This window comes from Tetrahymena thermophila (genome assembly GCF_000189635.1).
Source record: "Tetrahymena thermophila SB210 genomic scaffold scf_8254814, whole genome shotgun sequence".
Lineage (NCBI taxonomy): Eukaryota > Ciliophora > Oligohymenophorea > Hymenostomatida > Tetrahymenidae > Tetrahymena > Tetrahymena thermophila.
This window is the reverse complement of record NW_002476570.1, coordinates 528,664-547,206: the sequence shown is the minus strand read 5'-3', so window position 1 is coordinate 547,206 and position 18,543 is coordinate 528,664. Positions and strand designations below refer to the sequence as shown.

At 22.7% G+C, this 18,543-nt stretch overlaps 3 protein-coding genes across 3 annotated transcripts; all 3 read right to left on the bottom strand. All coding sequences in view use genetic code 6, as the record gives it.

Annotated features, from left to right (window-relative positions):
* Positions 1–565: 565 nt before the first annotated feature.
* Positions 566–4,697, bottom strand: TTHERM_00414280 (tubulin-tyrosine ligase family protein; the record flags this gene model as incomplete). Its single annotated transcript, XM_001007197.4, has 15 exons — positions 566–675; positions 736–1,009; positions 1,068–1,139; positions 1,186–1,433; positions 1,495–1,668; positions 1,728–2,019; positions 2,092–2,256; positions 2,307–2,611; positions 2,672–3,461; positions 3,526–3,835; positions 3,886–3,932; positions 3,991–4,103; positions 4,319–4,359; positions 4,477–4,577; positions 4,629–4,697. 15 exons carry the CDS (start codon positions 4,695–4,697, stop codon positions 566–568), a joined length of 3,111 nt encoding a protein of 1,036 aa, XP_001007197.4.
* A 1,011-nt stretch (positions 4,698–5,708) lies between these two features.
* Positions 5,709–10,515, bottom strand: TTHERM_00414290 (ABC transporter C family protein; the record flags this gene model as incomplete). Its single annotated transcript, XM_001007198.2, has 6 exons — positions 5,709–7,287; positions 7,345–7,862; positions 7,931–8,655; positions 8,712–9,017; positions 9,078–9,501; positions 9,688–10,515. The coding sequence occupies 6 exons, from the start codon at positions 10,513–10,515 to the stop codon at positions 5,709–5,711; spliced, it is 4,380 nt and encodes a 1,459-aa protein (XP_001007198.2).
* Positions 10,516–12,406: 1,891 nt separating this feature from the next.
* Positions 12,407–18,294, bottom strand: TTHERM_00414340 (transmembrane protein, putative; the record flags this gene model as incomplete). The annotated part of the gene is made up of 8 exons (XM_001007199.2): positions 12,407–13,167; positions 13,478–14,437; positions 14,500–15,029; positions 15,120–15,948; positions 16,038–16,354; positions 16,413–16,984; positions 17,043–17,668; positions 17,826–18,294. 8 exons carry the CDS (start codon positions 18,292–18,294, stop codon positions 12,407–12,409), a joined length of 5,064 nt encoding a protein of 1,687 aa, XP_001007199.2.
* Between the last annotated feature and the right edge of the window lie 249 nt (positions 18,295–18,543).

The following is an 18,543-nucleotide window of genomic DNA, read 5'->3' as shown; positions in this document are numbered from 1 at the left end:
CATAAGAAACAAAAACTACTTAGATAAGATGATCTGATAATTAAAAATAATATAAACATAAGCTCTTACACTTAAAAAGTTAGCTAAAAAATATCAAACAGAGTTTCAGTAATTAATAAATTACTGTTCTTATAAGGTATTTTTTAAGGATAATAGCAATCTCATTTTAATGTTGAACATTTAACTATAATTAAAGAATTATCAGTTATAAAAAATAAATATTTAGAAATTGATGTTAAAGATTAAATATGTTTTAAAAAGTGGTAAAAAATTTGAGTATTTTAAATAATTAATCCAAGTTAATGTTATGAAAATATTATTTAATAGTTTTAAAGATTAAGAGAGACTGTTAATTTATATTGAAATGTGTATTTTATATGAATTGGTAAATATTTATCATTAAAATATAATGGTAAACTTTTAAATTTTATAAATAAATAATAAACACACTACAATATCTAAATTACAAAATAAAATTAGGATAATAAAGGAAAAAAATAATAAGTTTAATTAAAACTATTTATTATAATTTAAATAGAGATTTTGTTGTTTTATTTAATTATGTTCAAATCTATTTTATTATATTTTAATATTATTTTTTAAGAGGCGATTATTTGTTTGCTTGAATATTTTCTTAAAAAGCTGATTGCAGTTTTTTTAAAATTGAAGATTGCTCTATATTTATATAAAAATTAGTATTATTAAAAGGTAGTAGTAAAATTATTAATTAATTACCTTTATGTTAAAATTTGAATGAATCTATTTGAGAATCAAATATTAATTTAAATTGATTTGTAAGAAAATAATCTTCTTTGTAATATCTTCTTGACTAATCAACTTTAACATTTTCTAAAGGCTAAAATATTGGGTCAATCGTTATCTAGAATACATTTTCTATAAGCTAACTATAGTATGATCTCTAAGAATTATCAGTCACTTTTATATCATTAGTTGAATCTATCAGCCATATTTTAAAATTTTCATCTAAAAGAAGATCTAATTCAATTATCTTTTTAAAAAATAACAAATATAAATACTTTATTAGTTGGTAAGATATCTTAATTTACTTAAAATCTAAATTATTTATTTGTAGGATTAATTGACTGGTAAGTACTCTTCACTACATCTATTAAGATTTACTATAAAAATTATATAGTGCATGTTGTTAATACCAAATAAAAAAACCTTTATTTGAGGAATGGCTTAGTCTTAAAACGAATAGTATGGATTAATTTTCTTAGCCCATTTATTTATTAATTTTTCTAAATCTTCAATATTAATTATTTAGTTTTCTTCATAAAAAGTTTCTAAAATTGAATTTCTATCCTAATTGAATTATTACTATTTATATCCAACAAAATGAGCTTCCATGTCATTGAATCCTTTATAAGGTTTCCTGGCTACTTATCCATATCCAGCATTATAAAAATAAACTATTTATTTAAATATAATTAACATTAATTAATTTAAGTTAAAAGAAAATAATAATTATACCTTTCAAAATACCATTATAATTAGTTAACAATAATTAGTATTTAATTCTAAATTTTTTATCTTAAAGTAATAGAGGGTTATTTATATATTTTTGGACTATATATGTTATTCCATTTGGTTATAATTGAAGTTATTTTGATATCATTTCTTCAACTTATGAAAGTTTCAGTAAAGCTAATATGAATTTTTAAGAAATTATTTATCAAATAAACTTTTTAAGTAAAATAAAATACATTTGCTAATCTATGTCTACTAATAAGTGTCAATAGTTTTAACAATAAACAATGAATTCAAATCTATTTAGATAAAATTCTGATCTCTTTGTTTAATTTTTTACAATTGCTACTGATCAAAGCTAAGTTTCTCAAAAGCTTCTATTTCTTTTTATATATTAGAGATATATTTATTCAGTCTAATACTTTCAGAATCATATTTGCTTTCAATTAAAAAGGTTTCTGGAATCAGAATATTATTTTTATCAATATTAAGGTATTCATAGTATGAGCTAAGCTAAAAATAAAGACCCTTTTTTACAGGAAATTAATATGAATTATATTTATTTTGATATATAATTCAAAATGATTTTATTAATATTACTTGGTTCATATTCAGATAATATCCATATTAGAAATGATTATGAATTTTAATTTCTTTGAGGTTATTGATTTCCCATAAATACTTATTAGATAAGAATTGCTAGCTTTTATTATTTACTTCTTCCATATAGGCAGAAACAGTAATAAAAGGAGGAATAATTTAGTCCTAAATTAAAATGTTGTGAATTTTTTTCTTTTTGAAAGAAGCAAACTTACTTTTTTGTTAGGTGTGAAAGATGTAATATATTGGTAATCTACTTAGTTTACTAATAGCTTCAAGCCTGTTTAATATGTTGTTTCTTGCTTTGCATCTACTGCAAATTAAATTTATCTAGGAGTCTATGTATTTGAAGCTTCACCTTACTTATTTAAGGAGAAATTATTTTTAATGTAATATTAATTCTAAATCACTTATTTTGTTAGTAATTTTTAACAATAGTTCTAACTTTTAAACTAAGTCCACACAAAATTGGCACTTTCTAAATATTTTTGATTATAATGCTGAGTATTCCACCACGGTCCTATATATCAATAATTAATTAAGGTTAATTTATATTTTATAAAATTAAAAAATCTCTTACTTCTATCAAGTGAGTCTTTAATAAATTCACCAAGATCAGAGCCATCATCTACTACAGCAAAGTGGAAGCGATTCTTATTAAAAAATTTTTTGTCCAAATCATGTACTGAAATAGCATTAGAATAATTCAAAACATTATAAAAGTCTCTATTATTTCTAGCTACTAAATTATCATCTTCTTAAACACATATACGAAGTATTTTATCAACCTTATAGTTATTATATTTCAGAGTGCTTTTTGATGGAAGCTATTGACTTTACATCATCAAACATTTTGAATTTGCTTGATTCGTTTTTACAGGAGATCCTTTTGCTGATTTAGTTTTAGGAGAAAATGATTATTATCTTACAAATTTTCCATTATTTGGAGAATCTGTTATAAGTTACATGTTTTGTTTTGATTAAGGACTTTTACTACCTGATTAAATTGATCTTAACTTAGGCGAATTAGATACTTCGTAGCTAATCTTCCTAATCGGACTTTTTGGACTTTTTGGAGATTCTAATAGAATTTTATTACTTAATTAACTTTCCTAAAATTCTTGGTTTTCTTGAATTTTGTATAGACAATCAGATTTTAATTAAATTTCTTGTTTATTCTAAAAGTTTTGTGAGGATAATTATTTCGCTTTTTATCTCTCATTATATGTTTACACTTACAAGTTTTTAATCAATTTATATTATGTCAAAAGAAATTCAAACAAAGCACTTTTTTTAAATCCATCAGCTGTTTTTGCTCTTTTCAGAAAGTCAATATTACCCAATAGAATTAATACATTTTTTTCGAAGTCCTATTTAATTAATTAAGTAAGAACTTTTATTAGTTTTTAAATATTTGTATGATAAATTAAATACCTGCTAACAATCAAGTAAATATGGATATGGATTGACATTGCTTTAAAGTATGACATATAAAAGATTTATCAATTCTCTTAATATTATATTAAAAATCCTTTATCTTGCTTACTCATTTTCATATGGATCATTAATATCATTTAAGAATAGTTGTAAATTTTAATAGGTTTCAATTTTATTTAAGAGTTATTTAGTGGAGCCTTTAAAAAGCACTCTCTATTAATTATCACTTCCTTAGCATTCTTTCATAAATTCATTTATATTAAAAAATTAATTTTCATCTGCTTCTTCATTTTATTTATTTTCGATTCTAGAATTAAAAAATATATTTAATATATTAAATATGTAAGTTTAAATTACATAGCCTTATTTGTTGATTGCCCTGCTTTTGGATCAGCTAACATTGACTAAGTATTTATTAAATATATTAATTGAGATAAAATTTCATTTTAAAAAATAGCTTACTTTATCTTAAGCATATTAATTAATTTATGAGTCTTCATAAACATTAATAATAAATTTCTACTAATCTTATTATTTATTATTATTTTACATTTTTTATGATGAAAGCTAAAAATCTTATTTTTTTAAAAAAATATTTTTAATAAATTTAAGATTTCTTAAATATAGTCAATATTGATAGTTTTTTATGACAAATTAATTAAGAAAATATATGAATTTTGAGAATTATATTTGTATGATGAGTTTGATTGATATCAATATTTTCTTTCTTTAACTAAACAATCCAGTGAAATATTTCTCATATAAATATTCTAAATAGATCAATGATTACTTGATTAAAGTAAACCAGATTTACCTTGGCTCTCTAAAATTCTTTAAATAATAATAATTAATATTATTTATATGATTTTAAGAAAATATTCAAAAATCTGTTAATAATTAAGTGAAGAGTAACATGAATAAAAGTAGAGTAAAGCTATATAAATTTACATAGATTATTAGCTGTTAATATCAGTGTAATCAATCTTGTTATTATTATGTATTTTTATTTCTCTGTATCCATCGGAGTCTACTGTACTTGTATCAATTTACTAATTAAAAATTTAATATTAATCTATATTATATGCAAATATTAGAATTACATTTTAGCTTCCTTCTTTATTTTTAGCTAAATTAGACAAATCAAGCGCTTTAATCTAATAATGATTCATCTTTTTTATATCTAGATATTATAAGATACAGAGTTCATTTATGAGTATAGATAGGTTACTGAATGCAATAACTATAATTTACTAATTTTAAAATTGTTATATCTGTATATGCTTCAGTCTTTGTGCTTTATTTCAGTCAATTACTAAGCGGAATTGTTATATCCTCTTTGCTTACAATCAAAAATATTTTTAGTTATCTTTTGTTTATTAATTTTTGAAGATAAAATCTATAAGTTTTAATCTTTCAATTTTTTATTAATATAACTCAAATATATAGACAAAATTTATTTTGTTTACTGAAGTTTTAAATAATATTCACTTAATTGATATTAGCTTATTCATTTATAGCTTCTATTTTATATGAACTATATAATTTATTATTCATATAAGATATTTGTAGGTAAATATCTAGCTTACTACATTTATATATATTTTTTTAGAAACAAAAAAAATAAGAATAAAATTTATTTTCCTATCTTAAAAAAAAATTTTAATATTAAATTATTTTAATTGTGAATTTCGTATAAAATAATATTTATTAGGTAAAATAATAATAAAATTAAATGAAGTAAAAAAACCTAAATCATTTATAGATAATTTCATTCAAAAATTGTACAAATATAATTTTGGTTTTCTTTCTTTCTATACAAATTTAGAATTTTAGTTAAGAATGTAAATTTTTTCAAGCATTTATATGTAAGAAAAATATAAAAATAAAATTAAGGGATATATTTGATATGTAAAAGTTATTAATAAGTAGAAAAAAATTTTAATGTTTAATATTGCCTAAATGTGCATATAAAATCCTGTAAATTGAAGAAATAATTTGAAAATAATTAAAAAATTGATATTTTTAAACATTACTTTATTAAAATGTGTGAAAAAATAACACTTACTGAGAATATTTAATTACTTCGAAGATAATTACATAAACAAACAAATTATTTGTCAAAAAGAAAATAAGAATACAAATTGCAAACAAATAAAAAAGATTGAAAGTAAATTAATTAATCATTTGTAGGCTTTTTGTTCATTTGCAAGTAAGAAATTAAAAAAGCTGTTAGGATTAGATTTAAGCTCAGATACATGGCCGCATTCGATTATAGAACCTTTTTCCATAACTACAACTCTATCGAATTCGTGAATATTTTCTAATCTGTGTGTAATTACTAGCAATGTTTTATTTTAGCAAAAAGAAAATAAAGCTTTATGAAGTTCCTAGTCACTTTTTGGATCCATATTTGACGTTGCTTCGTCAAGACAAACTATATCAGTATCTTATAGAACTATTCTAAAGAAATTAATAATTTATTTTTAACCATTCGATAGATTACTACCTCCATCATCAATTTAGAAATCCAAGTCTTTTTCATATGAGTTTTCCGCTTACTTGAGCTTTATTGTTTCAGTTAAATTGCTTTATTATCCTTAATTTAACTCATTTGGAGGTTGATATGTATTATCTCTTTTTATGCTTAAGTTAATTTTGCATAATTTATTTTGTATTTCAAGGGAGGATATTTTGTTGTCAGGAACTAAATTACCTTAAAGAGATGATTTATATAAGAAACCAAACTGTGGTATAATTGATAGCTGATTTCTTAGTTCTGTTAAAGATAAAGACTTTATATTCTTATTATTGATAAATATGTTTCCACTCTAAACTTTATACAGATAAAATAAAGCATTTAAAATTGATGTTTTTCCTGATCCTGTTCTTCCACAAAAGGCTATTTTTTCACCTTTTCTTATCTTCAAATTGATATTATTAAGAGCATAATGAGGTTATTATTTCTTTACATTTTTAAAATCATTTAACATTTGATTTTATATGTTAGTTTCTTAAATATTATTATTAATTTTATACATTTCTTAATCTTGATTATTTTGCTAAGCGTTCACATTTTTTATAGAATTTTAAGTTTATTCATTTGTATTTGTTTGTGGTGTTTCACCATAAGCCATAAAAACATTTTCGAAAACAATAGAAAACTATTCAGATTAAGGATCATTAAAATTAATTGGAAGATTTTTGATTTTTTCTAATTTCATGATTGGAATTTTCAAATTTTCTTGTTCATTAGAATAGTATTATCTGACTCTTTCAACACTTATCATGCTTTCTTCTGTATGACAGAAATAATATATTAAATTTCCAAAAACTTCACAAAGTAGAATAGAATATGTTAGAGATAAGGCAATCAAGTTCCTATTAAAATCAATATCAAAAACAAATATTATAAGTATCGTCAAAGCAATAAAGAAAAAGAGCATATTGCTGATCATGAGCAATCTAATAATCATCCAAATTTAAATGGATGAAGCTACAACAAAACTATTCATACTGTTTGATAGATTCTTCAAAAACTACTCAACCATATAAGACTGTTTCTTAAATGATCTTATTATTGAAAGACCATCCTTTGTCTCACTAATATTCGTCAATACTTTAGCTAAATTCAAGGCATTCAATCTCTTTATAACTCTATTAGCTTCTCTAAATAGGTTAGATATTAAGTAACCTATCCCAATAGAAAATACTATAAATAATGACATCCAAGGAAATTATATCATAATACCGATAGGATAACTATTTATTTATATTCAATTATTTAAAATTTTAATATTGCAATTTAAAAATGAATACCTTAGAGAATATGCAAGCTAATCTACTAATTCATTTACACTCCAAGTAAGGTAATCGTCAATTAAATTTATGTCTTTTGAAATTCTAGATATAATTCTACCAACAGGATTTTGATCAAAGAATTTCATGTGGCTATACATTAAACAAGTATTCAATCTCATAAAGGTTGCTTGACAACTGTTTAAAGAACATAATACAAATAAAACTCCTTTTAAAGTAGCAACTAATAGGAAGAATAGAATCAATGCTTATAAAGTCTCATAAAACGAGTTAAAAAGACTATTGATGAAAGGGAAGTTTTGCTTTTCATCGGTAGTTTAATCACCAAGCCAAAAATCTATTAGAATTTAAATTGCTTTCAAGAGTAGATGCATTCCTACAAATAAGATAAACAGTGAAAGTTTCATATCATATATGTACTGCTAAATAGTTTTATTTGAAATTTCACCCAATTCTAATTTTTCTTCATTTATATCTACATCGTAGTCATTTAGCTTCATAATATCAGCATGCTCATTCTGTATTTATTGTTAAATAATTATTTTTGGTTTGGTTGAATTATGAAATTTAAAAGATATGATATTACCTTTGGAGATTTTGAAGTGTGAAATGAGTGTTTATTACTTTGATGAGATTTCTTTTTGTTATATTAAATAAAATTTGAGTCCTAGTCTTCTAATATTTCATCCTACTAATCTAAATAGGAATTTATTTCTGAGCAACGCTTAGAAGACTTATAAATAAGCTGATCAAGATACTTATCAACTTAACTTTAGTCTGTAATTATATTTCCATTATTTAAATAAAGTATTTAAGATATATATTTTCTATCTTGTAAATATTTGTAGTGACTGGTCACAAAAATCATAGTTTTATTTCTTTCTTTTAATAAAAGCTAAATAATTGCGTTTTAGTAAATATTTTCAGCAACATGAGTATCGAGGCTGCTAAATATATCATCAAACAAATAAATATCAGCATTTTAATAAATTGCTCTGCATAAACATATCCTCTATCTTTATCCACCGCTTAAATTGCTTCCTCCAGGTCCAACTATTTTATTGTCACCATTAGGATGATTGTTTAGATCATTCTTTAATTCACATGCTTCTATACAAGTATTATACCATTTCTCATCTAGCTTATTGCCAAATAAAATATTTTCACGAATGCTTTTATTTTATAGCCAGTGATTTTGTGAAACATATGCAATTTAACCACAAATAGTTACTTTTCCATCTTTATTGTTTATTCTATCTAAGATATTCATTTCATTCAGAATACTTTAAAGAAATGCAGATTTTCCAGATCCTTTATAAATTGAACAATAATTTAAAATTAAAGCAGAATTTTCAAAGCAAACTTACCTATTTCACCAACTACAAAGTTAAGTGTACCTTTGTTAATTGTAATCAAAGGAACATTTAAAACAAATAACCCACTATCGTTTGAATTTGTTTTTTCGTTTTTAATCAGTTACATCTCTAAAACGTTTTAGTTTAAATCATTCTTATTTGTTTATTCTCTTTCATCATTGTTACAACCATAAGTAAAACTCAAAGGATAAATCTATACTGCTATCTAATTATTAAATTCTCTCTTTTAGCTGTATCCGTCTTTTTCATCAACTAACATATATTTATTAGTAAAATTTTGGTCTTCTATTCTCTAATCTATGTATAAATATTATTTTCATTTTAAAAGAATTATTTATATGTTAAAATAAGTTGTACATTTTTTTTCATCTATCTCTGTCTCATTTAAAAAAGACTGAATTCTTTTGAAAGAAGTATTTTATCTTGCCAATAAACTGAAGCACCAAGGTAGATTTAGCAAAGGGTATTAAAGGAATCCAAACAAGGCTATCAATGTAAAGACATTTGAGTCTTTAAGGCTTTTCCCTTCTTCTTCAGAAATAAAATTTGTTAAGAAGGAGTAAAGCATAAAATAACTAACACAATTCCAAAATATAGTGTTAATACAGTCTAATGATTTTGTCATAATGATGTGTTTATATTCTTTACTTCTGAAATCTAAAATTTTATTTTCAAATATTTTTTCCCATCCTAAAAATTTAATACTTTTGATTCCCTCTATGACATCTTGACTTAATGCCACTCTTTTATCCATCCAACTATACAGTTTCTCATACTACTTCTATTATGAAAAAAATATTTAAAATCATAGTTTTTAATAAAAATCATATTTATTTTTATATTAATTTAGTAGTATTTTGGAATAAGAAATATAATTTGGTATAAAATTTTATTTTTTTTTCATGTATTTTCAATTAGTTTGCTCATTAGAGAGCTTAAGTAGAAATTTCATTCAAAAATTAATTACTTATAAGAAATATGCAGTAATAGCATTCAGAAAAACAGCTACAAACAGAATATACATGCCATAAAGCATTGCATCTCCAATCCTGTAATAAATTAAAGAGAGGACTAAACCTATTGTTATGACACCACAACCTAACTCTATCATACCCCAATAACTTTATTCTAACTCTTAACAATCTACTGTAATTAAATTGTTAACATCAGGATTACTCTATTCATCTTCATTATTATTAGTATTATTCTCATTTCCTTCATTATTATTTTGAGGTTATAGTTCTATTTACGAATTTATTGAGCTGCTGTAACTCAAGTGAATTCTTAAAGATTTCTCATAAATAAGATATTAAAAGAGAGTTTAGCTTTAAGCTTTCCAAATGCATTGATACCATTCATATTAGGAAAAAAAGGCACTCTTAAGAAGAAACAAAAGTAACAGTGAGCACAATAAAAAGCATATACTAATTTTGTTGCTAGTGCTGAGATCTCCTTCAACTTTAATCAAATCTGTAATCTAATCCATAAGAAATATACTAAAAGTTGCTGCAAGATTCTTGCCAAGATACATTAAAAAACCAATTAGCATGCTTCTACCTGTTATCTTACGAGTAACAGAAAATAAATTTATAGACTTCGCTTTACTTTTAGTATTATAGAAGTCCTATTTTATATGATCTATCTGCTTCACTATCTCTTCTGAGCTAACCTAAGATCTAACATATTATCTCACTTCTTCATTTGTGATTGGTTCTTTAGAATACTTGATTCTTTTGATTAGAGATGATAAATTGGAAAATAAAATATCTTTTATATATTGTTAAACTTGTTTCATTTAAACTATTAATTAATTAATCAACAATAATTATTAAATCTTACTAAATAATATTTATAAAAATTGCTTATCAGTATTTAATATAATATAAATTAGATTTGTACAGCTGTAAATTAAATTAGATATTTATATTATATGCTCACTATTTCGATTAGTTTAATTATTTTTAAACCTTTTTTTTCTATTTTAGGTGTCCTAGGATTTAATTTATATTTAAATATTAATTTATACCATAAAAATATTGAGTTTATCCTCGTATTGTAAATTAATGTAACCCAAGATTTTTAAGGGCTATTGAGTCACTTTCTAATTAGAACTTTCAAGAAATCAGTATTTATATTTTTTAATTTGTAATTAATGTAAGCCTAAACAAATTATCAAATTTTATGAGCATATATTATAATTAATTCTTTTGCCCTAAATTAATAATAATAATAATAATAATAATTTATTTAAAGTAGGTAAATTTATAGGTCAAAAAAAACTAAAATTACATCAATGACTAATAATATTAGTCAAAATTCTTTGTAATAAGTGCAATATTCTTTAATTTTTTTCAATAATTTTAGAAATTCTTTTGTTACCCTGTGAATTATTAAGTAATAGAATTATTTATTTTACTTTCAAAGCAGTATAAAAATTTATAATTTAAATTTTTAAAATGTCTCTATTAAAAGAAGTTTGAAATAATTTCATAAGTTTATTCAAATTTATATTTATTTAGAATCTAAATAAGATTATTTAAAAAATATAGGTCCCACTGGGATTCGAACCCAGGTCAAGGGATTTAAAGTCCCCAGTACTAACCACTATACTATGGAACCGATCATATTGTTTTTGATAATTTTTGAGTTGCTGTATATCTTTGTATATATCTCATACTTAAGTTTTTCTTTAATAAAAATTGTTATTAAATTTAATATAATTTAATATTATAAATACGCTCAAAAGCGCAGAATATATTTATCTTAATATTACAGCTTTCAATAAAAAAATTAAAATGAAACATAAAAAATAGGTCCCACTGGGATTCGAACCCAGGTCAAGGGATTTAAAGTCCCCAGTACTAACCACTATACTATGGAACCGAACCTACGAGTTTTTATTAATGATACTTTAATATAGTTAAAAAACAGATTTATTTGAACAGAAAATAACTATTAAAAAAATATTTTTATTAACATAAATATGCAAGTATTAAAATTCTTCATGATGAAAACATTAATTTAATAAGCAAAAAAAATAGGTCCCACTGGGATTCGAACCCAGGTCAAGGGATTTAAAGTCCCCAGTACTAACCACTATACTATGGAACCGAACCTGAAATTATCAAAACAAACAATTAATATATATAATATTTTAAAATTACAAATAATTCTAAAACAAACCCTTAAATCAAATTAAATAAAAATTGAATCAAATTTATTTTATAGAAATAATCATTGATTTATTGCATTTTTTTAATAATTATATAAAAATAATGATTTTACTAGCCATACCAAACATTTTATAAAAATAAAAAAGCAAGGTCCCACTGGGATTCGAACCCAGGTCAAGGGATTTAAAGTCCCCAGTACTAACCACTATACTATGGAACCGGATCTGTTAATTTTAAAAAGTTTTTTGCTCATATTTTATAGATATGATATTAATTTTAAAAAGAATTAAAAATATTTTAATAAGTTTGTTTTCTAAAATAAAAAATAAATAATGTGATCGAAAGACATAAAAAAATTAAAGCAGATAAATTAAATAAATAAATAAATATCTAGGCTTGTCAAAATTATTAATTAATAATAATTTAGCATTAATTATGTTTATATGTATTTACAAGAATAATATTTAAATTTAAACTTTATATTTTAAATTTTTTTAGCAGTTCAAATTTTGTTCATTACTTCTAGTTTATGAAACTCATAATATAAGGGCTTTCTATTATGTATCTAATTTCTAATATAGTAAGTGCGTTTTTAGAATCATTCATAGTATTTTGTATTGAGTTAAAAAATAAAATTAGGGCAAGTTAATTGACAGTGATTAGAACTCCAAATTAATACAACAGTAGAATTGTTTGTATGTCAGTCATATAATTAAAGAAGTCTTTACTATTGGTATACACAAAATCATTGATTATATTTAAAATATTTTCAATATAGTCAATAGAAGTATTCAACTCTAGTAGTCTATATTTTTATAAATATTATTTTATTTATTAGTTTCTTGATACAGGATCTTAGATTTGATGAAGAAGAAAAATATTGTTTAAGATATTATAATAATAAAGCAAAGCAGTTGTTAAACCTTTGGATAACTACCCATCAATTAGCGTATTGCAAATATGCTAATCAAAATTAGTTTAACCACTAATAACATATTAAGGATAGTTAGATATTGGATCACATGCATTTGATTTCAAAATAGGAAATAAAAATTAGTCATATTCATTTTATTGGTATCTATTTTAAGATACCTGCTTTTGTACTACCTGCAATAATCCATCAAAAGCTTACATAGCTTATTTCAGAATTATGGTATATCTTTCTTAATAAGACTTTTATAAATTTTCTTCACCTGGATTTAACAATGAATTAGCATAAAGTTCATAAATAGACAAGGTACTCATGAAAGCTGCTTTTGTATTTTGAATAGCCCCTAAATATATTTAATAATAAATATATAATTATATAATTGCTTTATATTATTAACTAAATTAATTTTAATCTTTAATCAAATCCTAAAATAATTAATTTAAAACATTTGAAGAACCCTTTTTAAATTACAAAAAAATATTTATCATAAATCAATCATCAAAGATTTTTTTTATTTATTTTGAAATTTGTAATGCTTAAAATTTTTTTATTTGATTAATTTTGATTTTTAAAGAAAAATTTTTTGCCAAAATTAATGAAGATTTATAATAAATGAATAAATTAACAAATAAATTATAATTAAAATAATTTACCTTGAAGATTTTGATTATTATTTTACTGATCGATTAAATTATTTGTAATAATCAGATTAACAATAGGGTAAATGATCAAAATGACATATAATATTAATGAGAAAAAAACAATTTTAATAGAAAATTTGCTTAACGTAGTAGTTGAAGAAATCGACTTTTTTTTATTCAAAAGCTCGCTGCTTTAATACCTTCTGATAGTTTAAATTTACACTGAATTTTTATCAGATATATTTGAAAGGCAAAATAATAAATTTCTATGCATTTCTCTTATCCATATGATATCAATTGTTGAAAAAAGACTGTAAATTTTTTATTTGTAACTTTGGCTAAAAGTATAAGCAGGAAATACAAATAGCACAAAAACTGCACAAATCGATACTATACATATCAACATAAGCAAAATTTCAAGTTTTATCTGATTAAAAGTATCTGTGACTGATTATTGTTAAGAATTTTAAATAACAGAGAGCAAATTAGCTATATTTAAAAAGTTGCTATAAGCATTATATTCGATTAGAGGAGAATATTATTTCATACTTCCATATTGATATAAGTATTGAGAATTTATATAGAGGATATATATTCCGTAAGCTGTAATATTAACTGATTTCGTAGTTGAGTAAGAAAATAAAATATTTGTTTTATGTTCAGTTATGATATCCATAAAACTTAAGTTTATGGTTTTTTCATTTATAATTTCAGAGAGATATGATTAAAGAGATTTGAATGCCTACGTTCCATTCGTAAGTTATTCATGTTAGTATAATTACTTATTAGGATCATTAGTATAACCATATATGTCATTATCAAGTAGTCTTGCTGTTAAATAACTCTTAAAAATTTTGCTTGTTTGCACTCTCAGGTTATTTCCCCATGATATGTAATAGAAATTTTTTGTGTTAAGATCAAACTATTTTTTAAGATCAACAAACACTACCAAAATTAATATTAATAAAGTGGCTTTTTATAGAAATTGAAATTAATTAAAATTTTATTTCGATATTAAAAAAATATTTATTTACCAAGACAAATCATTGAGAGATACTTTACCATCAAAAAAAAGAATGGTTGTTTTATTGATTTAAATGTATTGTAAATTTACAATTTTTATCCTTTAAACTATGAATTTATTGATGTCGAAACAGATTAAATGTTATTATTCATAATTGTCTTTCTTTGAGTGGAGTATTAATTCATAGTCTACATGTCAGATGATTAATACTAATCTTTTTAATTCTAATCTTTATCATGTTCAGATTCTACATCTTGCATTAAACTTTGTTTAGCGTAAGGTTGCAGTTACATCTATAATTCTGGCATATCTACGTGATTATTTTTGCCATTGTTTGATAGCAAAAATTCTCTATCGGTTGTTCTTGGCGTATTCTAAACAAGTAAATTTCCATTCTAATCTCCATTTTTAATGAATCTCGGAGAATGAAATGTAGATAAACTAAACACATGGTTTGCGCTATTTTCTACATTTTCTGAATCGTTATTATGTAAAAGCTCATTTTATATTTTCAAGAGTTTAGAATTTCTCGATTAGCTCCTACAATAATAAAATAAAGTTATTAATTATTTTTTTAATCATTTCAAACAATAAAACTAAGTGATCTATAAAAATAATAAAAAAACATACTTTTTTCCTTCTGATTGATTTAATTCATTAAAAATGACTAATTCTTTATTCTTAGATTATCTAAATATATCAAAAGTAGTTTATTCAAGGCTTAGATGTGGGTAACTTTATTGTTGATTAACGAAATCAATTTTCTAACTTGACTAGAATTGATCACCTTATAAATATTGTCTGAGTTAATTAATAGAGTATGAAAGAGAGCAATATTTTTTAAGCTATTCTATCAAAAGTTATTCATGATAGCTATTGATAATCGTTTCAGGAATCAAATGCTTGATCATTTCAATTTAAATTGTGCATTAGTCTAAAAATTCATCATTGATGTACCAAAGTTTGAATCGAATTAAAAAAATTTTATTTTTACTGAAGCTAAATTCTCCTTATTCCATTAATGTATGAAGATTGCCTCCATTTGAGAATTGTTATTTTTTTGCAAAATTAGAAAGAGATTCTTGTTATTCTCTATCAGGAAAAAATCCAAAAGTTTCTAATATTTTAGGCTCATCTGTTTCGTTCTCTAATAATAGTTTTATAGGCTTCTAATTTTTCTTTTTATTTGAGCTATTTTAAACAATATATGGTAGAGTTGGAAATATTCTGCTTAACAATATATTTTAATATTCTTTATTAGGTCCAATATATTTTTGAAATATCCTTTGGTGTATATTTTAAGAGCAGGCTTCTATTTTTAATGGAAGTTATTTCAAATTTATAATTAAAAAATCCTGTTTTTTGTAATTGTCTATCATTGTTATTAATCCAATTAGCCCAAGCTCATTCTTTAATGAAGTATAAATTTAATATTACTTAGATATTTAAAAAATAAATCCTATTTAAAATTATAAAAAATAATTGTCAGTATTATCTATCTATGGTTTTATTCTTTTAATTAATTGATAAATTGTATTTTTTAATTACCTGATTTATTTTAAGCCAAAATAGGTTATTGATCAAATGAGCTAAACGATTAATTAGTACCTTTTGAAATATACCTTTTAAGTATATTATTATGCTGTAAAGAGACTCCAGAGGGCATTAATAAATTACAATTATACCCAATAATATTTTTAGGGGTTATTTCAAAAATGTGCTCAAAATTTTTAGAAACTTGATTTATTAACCCAAAGGAAGAGTTCAAAAGAGAAACAAATATAACAGCTGCATTCTTTTTGAAAAGCGATTCATTTAATTTTTTCATGCTCTTGAACTATTTTTATTTTTTCTAAAATATTTCCCTTTTTTTTCAAAAATAGAAAAGAATTAACTAATTACTTAATTTATTTATTTATTTACTTGCTTTCATAAAAGCTGATATTAAGTTAAAATATGGTAATCATGTTTTGAAGAATAGAGCAAAATTAGTTTGCTTCTAACACCTCTATTAATGATTGCTCCACCAATTTTCTGCCTTTGAGGAATTTGGTAACCTTTTTCTCTAACGCTTAAATATCTATTAAATCTTCTGTTATGTATTTTAAGATATCTAGCTTTTGCAAGATACACTCAGTAAGCTCATACTAGCAAATTTTTATTTTTTCTTCATATTTGAATACTTTGTCTATTTATAGATTGCTATTTAGCTCTTGAGCACTAATATTTTTGTAAAGGAGATACTTCAAATGAGCTATGTCATACGAAAGCAAATTCTATTTTTTCTGATTGATCATTTCATAAATTTAAGTGTTTATCAGCAAATAATTTTTAACTCTATCGTGTAAAAAATACAAATAGCTTATATGCACATAGCTTAAATTTTTTCTTGTTTTTAAATAATTTTCAAATATTTATAATATTTCCTAATCAATTACTTCCCTTCTCTTTTCGAATATTTCAGATATCGCTATTTTTAAATCATTATCTATTCCCTAAATTACAATTGTATAATTTAAATATGTGTTTGTTTAATATTTAAATATATTTTACGCTTCTTATCCCTTCGCATTGACAGTAAGGAGTTTTAACACAATTTTTCATATGTCTTGTTAATAATTCGTCTTAAATTAACTCATTTTTATGATCATGAATCTAACTTGTAGTCAGCTCACTAAATCTTGATTTATTAGCTAAATCCCTAATTAAAAAATCTATTGCATACTAAGGTACATCTGTTTCGTAATTAAGAGTCAATGGTACTAAGTAGAACAAATTTTTAATAAATTCAACCTTATAGTTATAGTACCTTTGAGAGAGCTTAAAAGCGAGTATTGGAATTATAAAAATTTGAAAGAAAATAGAAACTATGACGCTAGTATTAATATAAATAATAATTATTATGCTAGTAAGGAAATTGAATATATTCAAGTATAAAAATATTCTATTTATCCTTTAATCTATGTAGGGAAAAGACCACCAGAATTTAACTAAGCCAAAAATCGATAAGATCAAAGGAAATACAGGAAATATATTGTTACTCTGTATAAAGTTTCTCATTATAATTCCTATAAAAATTAGAAATATTTTAAACATCCCTACTAAACTAGAAGCTCTTTGAGACAACGAATCAACATTAGTGAAACTCAATTTTTGATGATGCAAACAATTTATAAAACCTATTAATTCATATAAATAGATATTATTTTGTATTCAAAAATATTTTGAAAATTTAATATTTATATATACATATACTTGGATACAAAAAACATAGTGTATTTGTAAAGAACATTATAAATATTAAACTAAATAATAGAAAAAATAATAAATCTTTACTTATTATGAAAGTAAGAATGATATTTACTACTCCTACTGGAGATTTGCTAGCTGCAGAAAAGGCGAAAGAAGGAACTACTAAAACAGCCGTATATAGTTGAATGATTATACTAAACAATGTAGACTTATAAAATTTAAATTCTTTTCTGCAGTAAATTGCATATAGAATAAGTAGATAGAGCAAGATCAATGAATTAAAGGCTAGGAAAATATATGTAATTATCAAAGCATAAGATGAATTTCTCGACATAATTGTTGTACTTTTAATCCATTCAAATTATGGATCCTTTTTCGAAATAGTATTAACTAAATCTTAGTCAAACATAATCATTAAATATTCAATATATTCTAAGGTCATCCATAGTAGAGATAATAAAAATGGTCTGTTATATTCATAAATTAAACTAGGAAAATTATAAATGTAAAAATTCTAAAGCTTTTTGCTTTGTAGAAACTTTCCTATTATCATTCTACTTTTGGTTTGTTGTCTGATATTTTAAATTATGAATTCAAATTATACTATTTATTATTTGATAATAAATTAAATACAAAAAAATAATTGATGCTTATTTGGTTTTAATAATAATTTATTTTTCTGTAGATATATTAGTTAACTTACTATTTTCTTAATTCATTCTAATAAACAAAAATGAATAAGCATAAACCAGATAGATATTCTTCATTGTTAAGTGATAAAATTAAATAACAAACAAAAATT